General features: G+C 43.2%; 1 protein-coding gene across 1 annotated transcript in view; it reads left to right on the top strand.

Moving 5' to 3' along the window:
- SEC11C (SEC11 homolog C, signal peptidase complex subunit) overlaps window positions 1-18,879 on the top strand; it is a 79,104-nt gene that overhangs the window by 40,357 nt on the left and 19,868 nt on the right. The window contains exons 3-4 of the mRNA XM_082243465.1: window positions 2,175-2,324; window positions 7,685-7,804. Of these exons, the coding sequence (XP_082099591.1) occupies window positions 2,175-2,324; window positions 7,685-7,804 (270 nt within the window). The remainder of the gene's footprint in view (window positions 1-2,174; window positions 2,325-7,684; window positions 7,805-18,879) is intronic.

Consider the following 18,879-nt stretch of genomic DNA (forward strand, 5'->3'; position numbering starts at 1 on the left):
GGGCTTTCCAATGACAGCTGTCTAAAAAGGTCATTTAGATTTCGTCTAACTTCCTGTTGTGTTTCTAGGACAGAAAGTGAAACTATCCCATTTGGGACACTGCAAAAAGGGGTTTTAATTATTCCCTGCTAAATGTAGGACTTGTATGTGAGTATAAATGCACTGATCATTAGAAGAACCTCCTTGATACTTAATCAAATAATAGGGTAAAAAATTGTGTAAAGGGCAGATTTATTTTGCAAATGTAATGTCATTTTTTGAGTCCACAAGTAGTAAATCAAGAGCATGGGCCCTAACCATAAGGGCGTGAGCTTTCATGGTTGGGGCCACAGACTTCAACCAGAGTAAGTAGGGGTGCACTCCTTGATGTTCGTTTGCCCAGTCTTTGTGGTATTCCGGTTGCTTTTGGCATATTTTTTCAACACCGGAATATCTGGTATTATGTTGGCGTGTGTATTTTTGTTATTTAATTTATTATTAAAGAAAAAAAAAAATGTTTGTCTCATTTTCCATAGCTAAAACCCTTAGCCCTATAATTGGTTTGCTAACGTTTCAACTAATGACTACCTGTAGCAGCAGGACCTGTAGTGGTTGACGCTTGCATGCTACTGTGAAAGCATAAGCAAAATCTCTAATCCAATCTTAGAAATCATGATCAGAACCCAAGGAATGGTTCTTGAGTTTTGTTTTACAAGGGCAGCCTGGGGCTAAGAGGTTTAATTGGCCTTTCTGCCTTTCAGATGACTCGGCTCTACCTGTAGTACTCAGTTACCCCATTTATCACTGATTTGTACAAATTAAGTAAATGGATATAGCCAAAAAGGCTTACAGTAGTTTCTGTTAGGTATTAATCAAAGCTGGAAAAATTGTTTTATACAGGATGAAGTGTAAGGAAATAATGAGGCAGTAGGTCAGATCTAAAGCCTCGTACACACGCAACGATTATCAGCCGAACGATCGTCTGTCTTTTGTCCAGAGTGGTGTTTTGTTGGTTGGAACGTGCCTAGACTGCACACTAATTTTCTCGCCCAACAAAATTCTACTTCAGAAGTGATGTCATGTGTTGGTTTGCTTTCTTTGTGTTCTTTCTTCACTGAGCATGCCCAGACTTGCTCATCAGATTTTTCCCTGTCGAAATCTGTACTGACTGCACGAAAATCGGCCGTTGTGTTGACGGCCAAGAAAAATTTTATAGTCTGCACACCAGATTTTTTTTTCGGCCAAAAAGTCTGAGTTGGTTGTCGGAATCATCATACTAACAAGCCGAAAATCGGCAGATCGGTCATCGGACGAAAATTCCCTGCCAATTTTCGAAACGTGTGTATGGGGCTTTAGACTCCTTGCAAGGTATCTCCATTTTTGGCCAAGGGTAGAAAGCTTTACTTCGAGACAATCTGCACGTCCAGTCAGGACACTATCCACTGGCACCTATAGAAGCAGGCATTTTCATTCAGGAGATAGAAGTAAACCTGTTTTTTGGTTTACTAACACTTTAATTGCAGCCATTGTGAGAGCGAGCTTAGTGGTTATAATAGTTCAAGGGGTCATCTTAAATCTGAAGTACAACCCACATGGTCCACAATTTGGATTAGCAGAGCTTTACTTCAGACAGAATAATGCATTGCTCCTTTTATTATATTGTATACATCTGTTTGTTACTTTCTTATCTTCCACGTATGAGTAGCTTCCACTGTAGCTGCTGACTTTTAATATAAGTACATCCACCTGTCCAGGGATCCAGCGATGTCCTCACCCGAGCCGATTTTTCAATCCACTTTGGGTGCAGGCGCTGGTATCGTAAGTAAGGGAAACTGGCTGTGATGTCTTGCGGCTTCACAGCCGGTTTCCTACTGAGTATGCAGGAGCCGGGGTGTGATTTGTGAGTGGTCCCACGGTCTTCTGGTACCTGTGATGTGTCCCAGAAGGCTGCGGGGGAAGGAGGGGGGCTCAGATCACTGTGGCGCATTTGACCAAAAGTGGGAGCAGGTACCTGTCAAAACCAGATACCTTCTTCCCCTCAGGAAATGTCAAATGTTGCAGTGGAGGGGGGATGCAAACGATCAGAATTTCTATTTTTGGGGGAAGCTCCGTTTTAGGACATAGGTCTGCTCTTAGAAAAATATACACCTAGAGGTCACAGGCCAATCAGTAACGCCTATCTTGTCCTCTTGCAGTGGCAGTATGGAACCAGCATTTCACCGGGGAGACCTGCTTTTCCTAACAAACTTCCAGGAAGACCCCATCAGAGCCGGAGAAATTGTGGTGTTCAAAGTAGAAGGAAGAGATATCCCTATAGTTCACAGAGTCATCAAAGTTCATGAAAAGTAATGTATCATCGTTTTTCATTATTATGAGTCACTGCAACAAGGCCAAGGCCAAAGCACTGTTTCTAGGGCTGAGGACTCCCCAGGTGTTAAGGTGCCAAAGGAATGAAATGATGTTGGGTCCTTAGACATAAAACATCTTTAAGTGCTTTCAGAGGATTGTTCTTTGGGAATTCATGGACCTAACCGTTATTTCTGACTAGCAGTAGACTACGATGCCGCCAAAGAATGGAGATCTTGGGGGCAGCTTCATATTGCTAAATCAGGGCTTGACAAATTTTCCTGAAATCTAGGAGCCAGCTAAAAAAGTTAGGAGCCAGTTTTTTTTTTTTTTTTTTTACTAACAACCAACCTTTATTTAATAAAAACGGATACTAAATTTACACATAAATATGACTAGAACCCCACTCTCCTCTATAGCACAATTGGATGAAAACAGACTGTCTGTCTTTTTCCATCCGATGCCATCTGATCCGATCCACGGGATGGATAGAAAATAGAATGGATCAGATGGCGGCAGATTACTGCTTCATAGAGGAGAATCAAGGGTCCGATCAGGTCTGCTGAGGAAAAAAAAAAAAAAATGAGTTCCCCATTGGAAGCCTGTCATCTCAAGTAGGCCGAAAAGCCGGGGCCTCAATTTTCGGACGGCCCGGAAGTCCGTGCACTCCGTGCGCGGAAGTCCGGGCAAAAATGACAGGACACCTTCTGCAGGGCACCCCAGGCGCCAGGTCTCTAATTTTAGTCGCAAATGCGACTTGGCGCCCGGAGATTGTCGAGCCCTGTGCTAAATAATCTATTAAATGTTCATTACAGCCTTCATCCTCTACCTGAAGTTAAATTCAATTAATTATTAGATAAAAGTCTTCTTTACAGCATGTCTGTCGCCTTCTGAAATTAATGTATTCTTGGTGGTAGGCAGTATGTCTGTGATGGGTGGTGAGGTAAATTGGCGCTGCCAGGTATAGTGTCTAAAGCAGTAAAATTCGTGAATCAGGTGCGATATGTCATTGAGAATAACAAGATAAATATAAATAAATGCAATAAACCAATAAATAAGAGCATTGAATGATGCAATATAGAAATACACAGTAATAAATATGCACAGTAATAAATAAAGTGAATAAGTGCAAATAAAGTGATAGTGACTGTGTTGGAAAATAAATATATATATATATATATATATATATATATAACATATATAATAAATATAAAAATGGTATACTCATATGAATAAATAGGTGAATATCATAAAGAAATATATAAGTATCAAGTGAAAATATATAGTGAAGGTAAAATATTATTATCAAAAAAGAGGGAGTGAAAAAACTAGCCAATGCTAGGCGTAACCAATTTGATTGGCAAAAATATTAAAATAATATAAAGTGATCGGAGAAAGAGAAGAAATCTCAGATATGCTAATTCAATATGACAAGTGAATTGGTGAAAAGGTGAACTAAAAAAATATATGAACACACGTAAAAATAAATATGAATTGGATATAAAGAATCCAGTAAAAAAAGTCCATACAAAATGGTAAATGTAAAAGACAAATATTGTTCAAAAAAAAGTTCATAGTGGTATATTGGTGAAAAAATTCAGGGGAAATTGAAGAAAGTGAAACCCGAGGTGGTCCAAAAACGCGGGTGCTGGGTGAGGAAACCAGTGCTCCCCTCTCGATAATATTTTTAGTATAATGTCTGTGCTTAGGGTTTGTGTAAAGCTTGCATGTCCTGAGAAGCCCAGGCTTTTACCACAGGCAAATAGTGACTTGAGTTCTAAGTCAAGCATGTAGGCATCCTTTGCTATGTCCCTCAATTCAAAGTGTGCACCCTAATGACCTGCAGAGAGGTATTTGGTTTGTATTGTTCGATGGGGGTGATATACCAAAGTCCTTGGACATCACCATTTGTAGGGGTGCATGTCTGGATCTGGGTTTGGCAGCCATAAGGTTGTCCTAGAGAAGATTTTACTCCATTTATTTTGGCAGGTTTGTTTAGGCCCCCGTTCACATCGGCGCGATTTGACATGTCAAATCGCAGCCTATTGCCGGCACTGTCCCAACCGGTGCGACACGGCTTTGCGGCGCTGCACCGATTTCAAAAAGTAGTTCCTGCACTACTTTTGCAACTTCAGGGACGATTTCAATAGACATCTGTGTATGAATATGCACAGATGTCGCACTAAAATGCTGGTTTAAAGCTGAACTTGCACGATTTCAAACCCGCGTTTGGTGTGAACGTACCCTTAAGCTGATTTTCAGGGGTCAATAAATCCATAAAGATGCTTTTAACCACTTGCCGTCTGCTCACTAGAGCACTACTGCGGCAAAGTGGCTCGATAACGTCTGACGACGTAGACCTACGTCGCCAGACATTCCCCTTTCTCGGCGGCGCGTGAGGCTCGCTCCCGCTGTATTCAGTCACAGCGGTAGTCGGGCCAGGTGAGGAGCAGCGGCGATCGCCGCTGCTCTTCCCCGATCATCGGGAAATCGAGTGTGGAGATCCGCCCGCTTGTGTAAACAAAGCGGGCGGATCTCCGAAGTGACAGGTAGTGACAGATTACAGGGTTCAGCATAGCTGAACATGCGATCTGTCCCTGTGTTACTCAGTCACCTCCCCCCCCCCCCACACATGTTAGTAAGCACCAGGCATACATTAACCCCTCCCTATTGAACCCCTTCCCTGCCAGTGTCATTTTTACAGTAACAGTGCATATTTATAGCACTGATTACTGCCGTAATGTCACTGGTACCCCCAAAAGTGTCAAAAAGGTCAGTCAAGGGTCCAATCTGTCCGCCGCAATGTCGCAGTCCCGCAAAAAAAATCGTAGATCGCCGCCATTACTCGTTAAAAAAAGAAAACACCAGAAATGACAAAAATCTTTCCCTTAGTAAACGCAATAACTTTTGCGCAAACCAATCAAAATACGCTTATTGTGATTTTTTTTTTTTTTAACCAAACCTAGGTAGCAGAAAACAAATTGGCCAAAAATGTAAAAAAAAAATAGATTTTTACATTTTTTTGGGGGGAATTTCATATAAAAAAAAAATGTGAAAAATATTGTTATTTTTTCAAAATTGTCGCTCTTTTTTTGTTTATAGCGCAAAAAGTAAATATCGCACAGGTGATCAAATACCACCAAAAGAAACCTCTGTGGGAAAAAAAGGACGTAAATTTTGTTTGGGTACGGCGTTGCACGACCGCGCAATTGTCAGTTAAAGTTGCACAGTGCCGAATCGCAAAAAGTGGCCCAGACGTAAGACAGCAAAATCCTCCAGTGGTAAAGTGGTTAATGGGTTACTTGAGTTTGGTCCCAGACCAGACCCAGGTAACCCTTTAATTAAATTTAAAGTGATACTAAACACACACTGTTTAATTTACATTGTCCCTTCTCTGTCTCTATACGGATAATTATTTTAATTAAAAAAAAAAAAAATCTAAGTACCTTTTTCCTAATCGATATTCAGCTGTCTCATGACCCAGCTCTCTCCCAGCCTGTCTGCAGGGAAACTGTAGCAGGATGAGCTTCTAGTTCTCTGCTGGTCACATGTTCAGAATAAAAAAGGGAAACAGGAATACAGAGTAAAAATAAATAATATCAATAAACTGTTTTAATTTGTCATACAAATATATATCTGAAATCAAACCTGTATAATTTGTTGGCAATAACATAGTGTGGGCAGATTTCTGCCAGTCACAGGCTCTGTCGCACCCCTCCAGCCTGTGTCTTAGAATAGGATGGTGGTGAAGCCTCCATTAATCTATATGTAATATTCTCCCCCCCCCCCCCTATTGTGTTTAGCTTGTTAGTGGGCATAGAGGAGGGAGTGGGCTGTCATTTACAGGTGTGGATACATTCACATGTGTGATTCTATAATCACATGGGCTGCTCAGATGTGATAGGAAGGAAATGCTCAGCTGAATTTGGTAACATGGACAGAAGGTGCAGATAGAGAGCAGCGGGATCACCCAGGTTTTTTGCAGAATACAGAAAATAAATCCTATAGTGACTATGAACAGCATGTAATACACCATTTACTGATTGTTTTTCATGATGTGGGTTTTGTGACACTTTAAGCATAATTTCTCTGTCGCTCATTGACAGACGTAGTCTTCTTGATTCACAAGAACTGGGTTATGTTGTCTCCGCAGGAGTAGGACTAGGCAGAAAGAAAAAACGTTCTGGCTCCACCCTAGGGGCAGTCCCAGAGGGTATATCCTCCCTCTCTTTGTTACAAGGAATCAGTTATAAAGTTGATGTAATGGCATCGTCGGATGCCTCGTTTGGCCACAAGGTTTTGCAGGCCGCCATTTGAGGAGACCAGTGGTCTACCTCGAGGGTTTTTTTCCGTTGGAATTTTTATTTGAGTCTCATTCTTTGTTTATAATGAGCCTTTAAAACTTCTAGTTGGCACCGGTTGGGCCTTCTAGATTGGATTTTGATTTCTGTCAATCCCACCCCTCATTTGTGGCACTGCTTCTGGATGTCCCAGTTCTTGTGAATCAAGAAGACTACGTCTGTCAATGAGCGACAGAGAAAATCGGATTTTTGTAAGATCTTACCGTAAAATCCTTTTCTCTTAGCTCATTGACAGACGTAGTACCCGCCCCTCTATCATTGAGTTGGGTTGGGTTAAATTCTCTGTTGCTGCTTTGTGACAGAACCGATTCCTTGTAGCAGAGAGAGGGAGGATATACCCTCTGGGACTGCCCCTAGGGTGGAGCCAGAACGTTTTTTCTTTCTGCCTAGTCCTACTCCTGCGGAGACAACATAACCCAGTTCTTGTGAATCAAGAAGACTACGTCTGTCAATGAGCTAAGAGAAAAGGATTTTACGGTAAGATCTTACAAAAATCTGATTTTTTGTGTACTTCGTAAACTGTTAAAATGGCCATAGATTTATTTATTTTTTTTTTTTTTTGTATTTTTTTGACTGGCCAGTGGGCTGTTTTAAAAACGGAATGGATTCCTTCATTCAAGCACAATAGAGGAGGACTCCTCCCTGCTGAGACATTGGGGGCGATTTATGAAGAGCTGCACCAGATTCTTTGTGCACCAGTTTGAGTAAATCTCCCCCACTCTGTGATGTCGGGATTCCTCCGATCCGATTGAAAAAAGTTTACCAACATTCCTGTTCCACAGATGTCAATCAAACGATTGACTTCTATGGAACGGGGGAAACCCATGGATTGAAGTTCGGCTGCTCCCTGCTGATCCAGCCAAATTTCGATTCATTTTGTGGCCAGCTTTGGTGAAGGAGTTTATGTAGTTATGCTAAATTCATTTGTATCGTGCATCTTTCAGTGTCCTCCCATTTTTTTGCCTCCTCCTCCCATACTCTTTGTATTTAATTTTCAGGGAAAATGGGGACATTAAATTCCTGACCAAGGGAGATAACAATGAAGTCGATGACAGAGGTCTATATAAAGAAGGCCAGAACTGGCTGGAGAAGAAGGACGTAGTAGGCAGAGCGAGAGGGTGAGTTGAGGACTTGTTTATTCGTGGTTTGTGCATTTGCCTTGTAGCTCTGAGACCCTGAGTTTATTTCCTACCAGAACTTTCTCGCATTTAGATTGCAAGAATTTGTACACCTGAATGTGAGTATCATTATGGCTGTCATAGGGACATTAGATTAACCACTTCTATACCGGGCCAATTCTGGCACTCCACTCTTACATGTAAAAATCATCATTTTTTTGCTAGAAAATTACTCAGAACCTCAAACACTATATATGTATTTTTAGCAGCGACCCTTGGGAATGAAATGGCGGTCATTGCAACTTCTTATGTCACATGGTATTTGCGCAGCAATTTTTCAAACGCGTTTTTTTTTTTTTAAGAGTTTAATGAATAAAAAAAAAAAAAACACTAAAAGTTAGCCAAATTTTCACAATTTTTTTTGTATAATGTGAAAGATGATGTTAGGCCAAGTAAATACATAATGAACATGTCACGCTTTAAAATTGCGTACACTCATGGAATGGTGCCAAACTTCGGTACTTAATCTCCATAGGTAACGTTTTAAACATTTTTTACAGGTTACCTGTTTAGAGTTACAGAGGAGGTCTTGGGCTAGAATTTTTGCTCTCACTCTAATGTTCGTGGCGATACCTTACATGTGTGGATTGAACGGCATTTAGATATGCGTTCACTTCTGTGTGCGGGAACGAGGGCACTTAAAAATTTTTTTTTTTTTTTTTCACTTTCCTTTTTAATTAATTTTTTTATCACTTTTATTCCTATTGCAAGGAATGTAAACTTACATCCCTTGTAATAGGAATAGTGCATAACAGGTTGTCTTTGTGGAGAGATCTGGGGTCAATAGGACCTCAGATATCTCCTACAGGCTGGAAAGCGTGAAATCAAAAAAAAAAAACTATCTCGGCTGGATACGCCAGTATTTACAACTGCCGGGCGTGACGTCATAACCAGGACCATAGCCAGGATCATAGCCAGGACCATAGCCAGGACCAGAGATCCCAGCAAGCAACTAGGTCCTTACTCCTGACTAGGCAGATTAAAACTGACATCCTATGCAGGAAGAGAGAGGGTGTACTCTTCGGGACTGCCCATAGGTGTAGCCAGAACTTTTTTCTGCCTAGTGTCCTACTCCTGTAGGGGGCAGTATAACCCTACTGATATAAATCAGAGAGAACTGCGTCTGTCAATTAACTTAAGAGAGATGGATGAAAAAATCCAGTTATCTCAGCTGGATATGCCAGTATTTACAACTGCCGGGCGTGACGTCATTACCTCGCGCCCAGGCCTCCAAGAGTCATAGAGACTGCCAGGGACCATCTGGTCCTCGGTATTCTCTATGGTGTGGGAAGTACACCAAGTGCCGGCAGATTCCTTCTCTGACTCGCCCTATCGCACGGGCGAGCCGGTAGAAGCGCTGGGACGCCCCCCCCCCCCCCCCCGCTACCTGTAAGAACAATCAAGTGGCTGAACAGCTGCTATGATTGTTATTATGATGAAGTAAATCACCGGCTAAAAAAAATATATCTGCATGATGCCTTAAGGCATAATTCGGATGTCCCCACTTAAAGCCCAAGGCATCATATGACATCCAGCGGTAAGGAAGTGGTTAAAGATTCCTCTATTGGAGGAATTGGTTGTAAATTGTGTGTGCTTTGTAAATCTGTCAGGATTTAATAAAACAAATGCACATAGGTATAATAAAAGGCAGAATATTTTTTTTTGGTATTTTTGGTTTCTTTGGCTAGTAATTAAATTAGCTAATAATTAAAGTGGTTCTAATCTAAAGCCTCAATGTTTTTGTAATTGAATGCATTAAAGGAGTTGTAATGTCAAGTTTTTTTATCTTAATGCATTTTATGCATTAAGATAAAAAACCTTCTCTGTGCAGCAGCCCACTTCGGCCCCCCTAACACTTACCTGAGGTCCCTCTCTGTACAGTGATGGCCACAAGTGTCTCAGACATCCGAGATTCTCCCTCCTGATTGGCTGAGACACTGCAGTGGTGCCATTGGCTACCACTGCTGTCAGTCAAAGTCAGCTAACCAATCAGGAGAAAGAGGGGGCAGGGCTCTGTGTCTGAATGGACACAGAGAGCTGTGACTCGGCTCGGGTGCCCCCATAGCAAGCTGAACAGGAGGGAGGGGCCAGCATCACAGAAGAGGGACCCGAGAAGAGAAGGATCCTCCAGGCTGCTCTGTGCAAATCCACTGCAACAGAGCAGGTAAGTATAACATGTTTTGTATTTTTATAGGGAAAAAAACAAGACTTTACAATCACTTTAAGGTAAAAAAAACCTTCTGTACTACAGGAGCCCCCCAGCCCCCCCTCTCCCTACCTGAGCCTGATCTAATCCAGTGATGTGTATGAGATAAGCAGCTTTTGCTGATGTCTCCCTCCTCATTCTGCAGGTTGATAGCTGTCAATCAAATGCTGGGATGAGGGGGGGCAGGGACGACTCGCCTGATCTGTGTCAATAGAGGCAGCCAGGGCGGCTCGGGAGCGAGCATGCACGGGTGCCCCCAGGGAAAGTGGCTTTCTATGGGGGCACTTGCCAAAGAGGAGGAGTCTTGAGTGCTGGCGGGGTACCCCAGAAAAGAAGGATCTGGGCTGCTATGTGCAAAACCATTGCACAGAACAGGTAAGTATGACATGTTTGTTATTTTAGTTTATTAAAAAAAAAAATTTACGTTTAATATCACTTTAAATCATGCGGGTGAAGCTCTTGGCTACTATAAAATGTTGCACAAAGTTAAAGATGAATTCAGGTATGAATATTTTTGCATAGTTGCATTGGTCCAGCTTAGGCCAATGTAAGAATGCATATTTCATACCTGGCTGATCCCTGTGAAAGCTGGAACTCGCTGTAGTTGGCGCTGCCACTACAGTGATCCTTCTGCTTTTTCAGATCCCATTCCAAACAGCTGCCCTGCTGCAGAGTAACCACTAGGCCAGGGGTCTTCAAACTATGGCCCTCCAGTTGTTCAGGAACTACAATTCCCATCATGCCTAGTCATGTCTGTGAATGTCAGAGTTTTACAATGCCTCATGGGATGTGTAGTTCCCCAACAGCTGGAGGGCCATAGTTTTAGGAACCCTGCACTAGGTGGTCATTTGCACCATTCAGAGATTGCCTTGTGTTTTTCGAGAAAATGCCAAGCTTTCCCTGAATGGTGCATGTACCATGCGTGTGACCCTCCTGAAGTTACTGTGCAGCAGGACAGCTGCTCGGCTCGGATCGGTAAGAAAGGTGAGAATCAGTGTAGCGGCGGCGGCTATTACATTGATTCTCTGCTTCCACAGCGATTAGATATCCATTAGGGTCATAGCCCTGTCAGGCCTTAAAAGGTAAGTGTTGCAAGTCCTGCAGAAATGGCCAGAATACATGTCTAGAAGTGAAATTTGCTCCTTCATCTGAGTTTTATTGCAGATTGCAATTTATATCTCAGTTTCTGTCACCTTGTAATTTACTACTTCAGATGTTTTGGCAGTCTCCAGCAATTTATATGGAGCTGTCAAATACGACATGTACTGATCGGACGCATTGTACGCCAGTGCAGCAAGGCACGGTACGCCTGTCTGTAATAATAGAACCATTATGCAGATTAATATAAAAAGGAAGCGGCGCTAAATCCTAATGGTGCAATCATGAATAATCAAATGGAAAATAATGTGGCATGAAAACAACTTAACATGCAGTGAATAAAATATGAGCAAAATCTATTATTGAAAAAATATGTAGAAAATAATTAATCATATGAAAGCGATACTGTATAATTAAATAAGTTCAAAATCCAGTGTTAAATGAACAGAAAAGAGTTCTTTCAATGTCCTTTTCAATGTTAAACTAGAGTGTCCATAAAGTGCAAAAAAGTGTATAAGTAAGGATGATTGGTGAAATCTCCCACCAAGCACCAACACTTAGCATACACTTCTTACCAGATAACGTGGACCATGAATTATGTTTATAAAAGCACAAAATAACCCGGCATGCGAGATGGGTGGTGGCTGCTCAGCAGCAGCTTCAAATGGATCAGGAATAAAACAAATGAACAAGCATAGTGAAGCCGGCTAACCTTGAAGTCCTTTTATTTAAAATATATAAGCACTGTATTTTCTGGCGTATAAGACTACTTTTGAACCTCAAGAAAATCCTCCAAAAATAGGGGGGGGGAGTCTTATACGCCGAGTAGAATATCTCCAAGGTACTCTAACTAGAAGTATTACCGGTTTTGCATTAAATAATCAAATACATCGCTCTCCGTGATTGGCTCAGCACGGTATACTGTATGTAGCCGAAGCTACGGTACATACGGTATACCAGTACAGGATTCCCGCACAGCCAGCATCTTGAGATTACATCTACTGGTAATACTTATACTTAGGGTACCTTGGAGATATTATGAGAGATTACATGTATTACAGTACTTTGGGGTACCTTGGAGATCTATGAGAAATCTGATGTTTTTCAATGGTGTTGCCTTGCTTTTGGAAGGTGGGTAGTCTTATACGGTGAGTATAGCCTAAAACCTATGTTTTAACTTGAAAATTAGGGGGGTCGTCTTATACGCCCAGTTGTCTTATACACCGGAAAATACGGTACCTTCGATAAGTTGTAAACAGGCACAAACTAGTCCAAAACCAGCAGACTGTCAGCTCATGAGAAAAGAAGGCTGTGAGTAATGGCTAAGCAAGCGTGATGTCTTCAGTAACAGCCAATCCCGGCGCTCTTCACCATCGGTGACGTCTTCCCAGAGGCAGGCCGAATGCGTCGGGATTGGCTGTTCATCATCTCTACAGCATAGTGGGGTGGTAGTTGGATTTTTAATAATTACACTTCTTGAGATAACACAGACAAAGTAAATATGATAGCTCTTGGAACTATCATAGTTCCAAGTAACTGGATAGTTACTTGGAACAGTTCCAGCAAAACACTTTCTATAGTACAATCTAGGTTGTTGTAAACCCTTACATATACTTAGTGAAGTGACTGGCCTCAGGTGATACACAGAGATGAAACAAATCCTCCTACATATGTTTTACCTGTCTATCTGCATTCTTCTCTTTACACCCCTTCAAAGTCAAAAATGTAGAAAGCGTGTCAGAAAAAAGGGGGCGGAGAGCTGTACAGTAAGAAAGTTGATTGGAGGGAAGGGACACTCCCCCTTCACACAGCTCACAGTAACAGAGATGAGGATGTCAATCACAGGCTGTGTGCTGCAGATCCCTCCTTTGTCACCTTTTTTGTCTTAGGGTCAGGAAAACTTGTCAGAGGTAATTCATACAGATAGCAGAGGAACAAAGCAGCAGAATGCAAAAAGCAAAAAAATGCTCTTAATTGAGACAGGTACACACTATAGAGGGATATGCTTTGTTCATATTTCATGTCTGAGGTTTACAACCACTTTAACCAGACCAAAGGGACCAAATAAAAGAAGTGCATTGAAAGGGTTTACATACACGGTCTGTCTACCCCTTGCAGTTGAACCCAAACCTGTATTTTGCCCATTTAGGAAAATGGTAACACCACTGCCTACACTTTATTTACATCTCACCCTGAATGAGTGATTCACAGAGCTGCGCAAGTGCAGTATCATCTTGGGCTTGAGTCATCCTGAATGGCTAAACTTGTGCTTGGATCGCTTTTCAGAGGTGCTTGACAGGCGGTGAGGAGGCGATATGTCTCCTCACTGCCCTAAAATTGCCGTAATATGGTGCTGAAATTGCTTGTATTGCAGGCAGTTACGATGCTGTTGCAAAACAATCGAATGCCCTTGCAAGCAACCTATAGCTAATTAATGCTTTATCACCTGATATTATCAGCAGCAGGAACTTCTCACATTCCCATACTCTGTGCAATTACACTTTAATCAATGTGCTGCGCTTCTAAACCAACCTTAAAACCTCCTTCCAAACAGATGCTATGTATCACTCTATAATGTACATATGACATCAAGTGCTTATGTAATAAATCCGTGTGTACAAATGACAAAATGAAAAAAATGTAAATACATATAAATGTGTGTGTGTATATATATGTGTGTGTATATATATATATATATATATATATATATATATATATATATATATATATATATATATATAATATACAATATTGTCAACTTATCTCACAGTAAATCACAACAATACCAATGTCAGTGTTCACAAATAAAGTGGCAAGTGAATATATATGAACCATACAGTCCTTTTTAAATGGTATATCCTCAAAAGAAAAAATATATTGAAAAACAAAAAATTGACAAAAGGATCCAGTTTAAAATGTGGTGTACTTCTGTGCAATCCTTAAGGGTCCTTTCACACAGGCTTTCTGCCCGGCGGACTCCGTTTTGCTCAGGGGAGATCGATCCCATCGGAAAAATGGACAGATAAATGCCGGTGCATAGTGTACAGATATATTTTTCCTAAATGGGGGATAAGTCTGTACACTGTACATGGGTTAATGTGAGTACCTGGGTAACCTGCTTGCAGCCAATTATGTCTGTGGCCCCTTTCACATGGGCGCACCGCCCGACAGAGTCCTTTCTGCTCAGCGGGGGATCGATCCGCCGATCCCCGCTGAGCAGGAGGATGACAGCTCTGTCTCCACTCTGTGTGCAGAGACGGAGCTGTCAGATCCCCGCTGTCCTCTATGGGGGGATCGGATGAGAATGGTCCGCCTGTCCATTCTCATCCGATCCTCCAGACGGATGAAAAATAGGGTTTCCATCCGTCTGGATTTCACAGACAGGTTCGGATCGGATAGCAGCGGGTGTCAGCGGAGATGTCTCCGCTGTCACCCGCTGCCCTATAGGGATGCATGGAGCATCTGATCAGGTCTGCTTAAAAAAATGACAGGTGGATCGGATCGCCCGTGTGAAAGGGGCCTATAGGTGTCTATTTACAGCATCTGGCTTCCCAGGTGCCAGAAAAAGCACAAATTTTAAAGCCTTAATACCACCCATGTGTATGCAGCCTAACCTCAATACTGATATAGTAGTTTTATCCTTGCATTGGTGGCCTCTTCTTGGTTCCAGATCATAAACCAGAACAATCACCTTCCCTGCCAGTGACATCCTCAACCTGGGAGCAATACGAAGTCCGTGGTCCTACAAGTCAGCCTTGTTTGTATACACTCAATCAGGACCTTACTTAAAGAGGTTGTAAACCTCAGAATTTTAATTTTTTTTAAAAAGTACACCTGAAAGACAAACGCATAATGAGCTAGTATGCATTGCATACTAGCTCATTATGATATACTTACCTTAGAACGAAGCCCCGAAGTGGTGACCACTCACCTCTCCCATGGGTGACATGTTCTGTCCCCCTTCTTCCGGGTTCGCGGCATCCGGCCATCTGATTGGTTGGACCCGCGATTATGTCACGGCACGGGGCTCTGAAGGAACGGCACCAGCGGCCGTTCCTTCAGAGCGCATGCGCCAGTGACGTCACTGGCTGCATGTAAGGTAAATATCTCCTAAACGGTACATGTTTAGGAGATATTTACAGTACCTATAGGTAAGCCTTATCATAGACTTTCCTATAGGTACAAGTTGCAGAGGAGGGTTTACTTCCTCTTTAACCATGCATACCTCTTCTCATGCAATAACAACCCTACTGCTCTTCTGTTAGCAGATGACTGGTACTCTTCAAGAAATGTCTAGCTGTAATTACAGCACAGCAATATTTATTGAACTGTAAAAGAAATTCTCACATTGCATTTTGTGTTAATTTTTTTTTCTGTTCAACTCCGCACAGCTTTTCAGTAATAAAGTGGTTTGCAACTAGCACGCCATTCATTGGGCCCCAGCATAAAGCAAATTGCATTTTTATGTTACTCAGTCTTGCGTGCCGGTATTATGTAAGATGGGGAAAAAAAAAAAACCTTCTGTGCCAAGATTGAATCAAACATTATTTCAGTGTTAGTGGCGCTCTCAGCTTAGGCAGCTTCCAGCACAACACTCGCAGATGCAGACACTTCGGGCGGCAAGTCATTTTTTTTATTGCTCGTTAAGTGGCCTCTTGTTTTTTTTATTTATAAAGACGCATTAACTATTCTCTGCACAGCAGCATCTTTAAATTCATTGTCCGTCTCCCCCTCCCACCTTGTTCTAGTAATAAATTGGAAAAGAAAGCCCATTAATACCGATTATACTGCAGCAATTATGGAGCATTTGTATACTTTGGCAAGAGGAAGAGTTTAGGTGAGAAACTCCTGTGTAGTGTATCTGCAGTAGTAAATGAGACCTGGCACAGGTGTCAAACTGCCGTCCCTCCAGCTGTTGCAAAACTACAAGTCCCTCGAGGCATTGCAAGGCTAACAGAAGCAGCATGACTCCCCCTAAGGCAGAGGCACGATGGGACTTGTAGTTCCACAACTGCTGGAGGGTCACCAGTTTGACACCCCTGCAAGTTAGGGCATAAATATGGCAGTTGGTATTGCTGACTTGTTTTTAAAGCTACAGACCACAGTCCATTCTTTAAAACTGAACTCCAGGCACAGAGTTAAATACAAAGCTAAAACAGATTTATGGGTACCTGCCAAAGGATTTGTGTTTTTCCAGTTCTGAAATTTGCACAGCTCCACCTCACAGCATAGTATTGCCTGGTAGGCCTTGAAACCTGTTTTTTTTTTTTTTTCTTCCTATGCTGCACCCAAATAACGCTTACAAATCTTGCCCTTCACCCTGGGCATTAACCACTTGCCTACTGAGCACTTTTACCCCCTTCCTGACCAGGCCAATTTTCATCTTTCGGCGCTGTTGCAATTTGAATCACAATTGCGCCGTCATGTAACACTGTACCCTTATGAAATTTATCCTTTCTCTATCGTTCATTGACAGATGCAGATCCATATTCATCTTAACTATTGAGTTATGCTGCCCCCTACAGGAGTAGGACACTAGGCAGGAAAAATCTTTACCACGCCTATTGGGCAGTCCCTGAAGGCATACACCCACCCACTCACTTTGCTATAGGATTCAGTTTGTTTATGCTAGTTTAGGAGTAATACCTAGTTCCCTGCTGGGACTTTACCATGTTTTTTATTTGAAAGGGAACCTTTGGTTAAATTTTTTTTTTTTTTTAGCTAGTTAAGTTCCTGAGAGAACTACAATCAACAGCCGGACTGGGTGTCGGACTGGATATTCTAGATCCTTAAGGTCTCCCAGTCTGGTCGCCATGACAGAGCCCCAATGGACGGGGGCTGGCCCGCGAGTGAAACACCTCGCCGGGACGCACACGACCTGGTTCGGCAGCGTACCCCTTGGCTTTTAGCACCCCCTAGGGGGAGGTGGTCTGCCCAGAGTGGTGCCCATCCTGTCCATGGTGTGGTAAGTAGTGTCCCCCCCCCCTTCCCCTTTTGTGGTCCCTCGGAGTGGACGTGGGTCCCTCCTTGGGATGGTCGGACCCTCGAGTTCCTTTCCATTCTCCCCAGCCCCTCCAACAGTCACGTGGTCTTTTGGGCCCAACCTACCCCCACGACATACCCCCCCCCCCTCCCAGGGTGAAGTAGGAGCTGGCTTTGCCAGTTGCTCAAGTAAAAGGGGGTGGATGTGGTTGTTGCTGACTGGGCTGTCTGGATCGCACACGGGGGGTCTTTGGGCAAGTTCCCGGCTCCCTGGGGGTTAGTGACTGGGGCAGGGATGTCCTTTGGGCTCCCTGTGCTGGTTATGGGGGGGGGGATGTCTCTTTGTCCACGGGTTTGTGCCCACGTGGCTGGATCGGTCCGAAAATTTAGTCTGCAGCTTTGCGGCCTACTTGCGGCTGTGCGGGTACCTGACCAAGCTGACTGAGTGTCTGACCGAGCTGAGCGGACGGTACTGCCGATGGATGCATGCCGCACGCGGCTGGATCGGGCTGAAAATTGTGGCCGCAGCTTTGCGGCCTACTCGCGGTTGTCCAGGTACCTGATCAAGCTGTCCGAGTGCCTTACCAAGCTGACCAAGGTCTGACCGAGCTGAGCAGATGCCAATGGATCGCCTCACATGGCCGGATCAGGCGCCTCACATGGCCAGATTACGAATAGGCCGCAAAGCCGTGGCCTACTCGCGGCTGGCTGACCAAGCTGCTGGCCAAGCTTACCGAGCTGTTGTTGACCAGGCTGTTTGAGCTGCTGACCAGGGTGATAGAGCAGTGGTTGGACGTCTGCCTCTCCCCCCCCTCAGGGGGGTGGATATGGACTGCTTGGCATTGTGTGGGGTTACTCTGCCTGCGCGTCGGCATCACAGCGGGCCCCCTCCTTCCTTTTCTAAGGGGCTATGTCCTTTATGGTGGGCAACCCTTAGGTCAAATAGGTGGTCCTTTTTTGGACCTTTAACCGGCGTCTCCCTGCGGGACTGTGGTCGGCAACCTCCTCTGCTTATGCTCTCAGGGTGAGCTTAGCATATAGCGACTCTACTGGGTCTGTCTCCACGCACTTGGGGTGCTCTGCGGTGAGGATGATTCCTTTTTTACTACACATGCACATGCAAGGGCGCTGGTGGATGCACTGTTTGTATCGGTGTAGAAAATTTTAACATGGGGGCGCCAGTCTCTTGGGGCTTGCAGATCCCCTAAAAGCGGCAAAGGTACTCCCTTTTCCTGCCTACTGTGACAAAATTGTCACGAGTCAGTGGCGTTGTTCTACAGGCAATAACTGTAACCGCTCATGATGTGGCTTAAAAGCTGCTCTGCGGACCAGGCTTCTAAAAAGGCTCTATCAGATATCCCCTTTATGGGGGACCACCTATCCAGTTTTTTTTCACACAAATGGAGCTTTCTTTTGGTGGTGTTTAATCACTACTGGGTTTTTTATTTTTTGCTAAACAAACAAAAAATTTGAAAAAAAAAATATTTTTTTCACTGTTCTTTTTAATCACTTGTAAACATCCCTTGTAATAGAAATACGCATGACAGGTCCTTTTTATTGAGAGACCTGGGGTCTTTTACCACAGATCTCTCATTTACCTTTAAAAGCAAAAGAAGAAAAACTTTTTTTTTTTACTTTAGGGAAAAAAAATAAAACTTTGTTAATGGCCAAGAAAGGAAGTGACGTCAGAGGTTGCTCTGGTCCTCCCAAGGGCATAGAGCCAAGTGAG

The sequence above is a fragment of the Pelophylax lessonae genome (assembly GCF_965119305.1).
Source record: "Pelophylax lessonae genome assembly, chromosome: 1".
In the NCBI taxonomy this organism is placed as follows: Eukaryota; Metazoa; Chordata; class Amphibia; order Anura; family Ranidae; genus Pelophylax; species Pelophylax lessonae.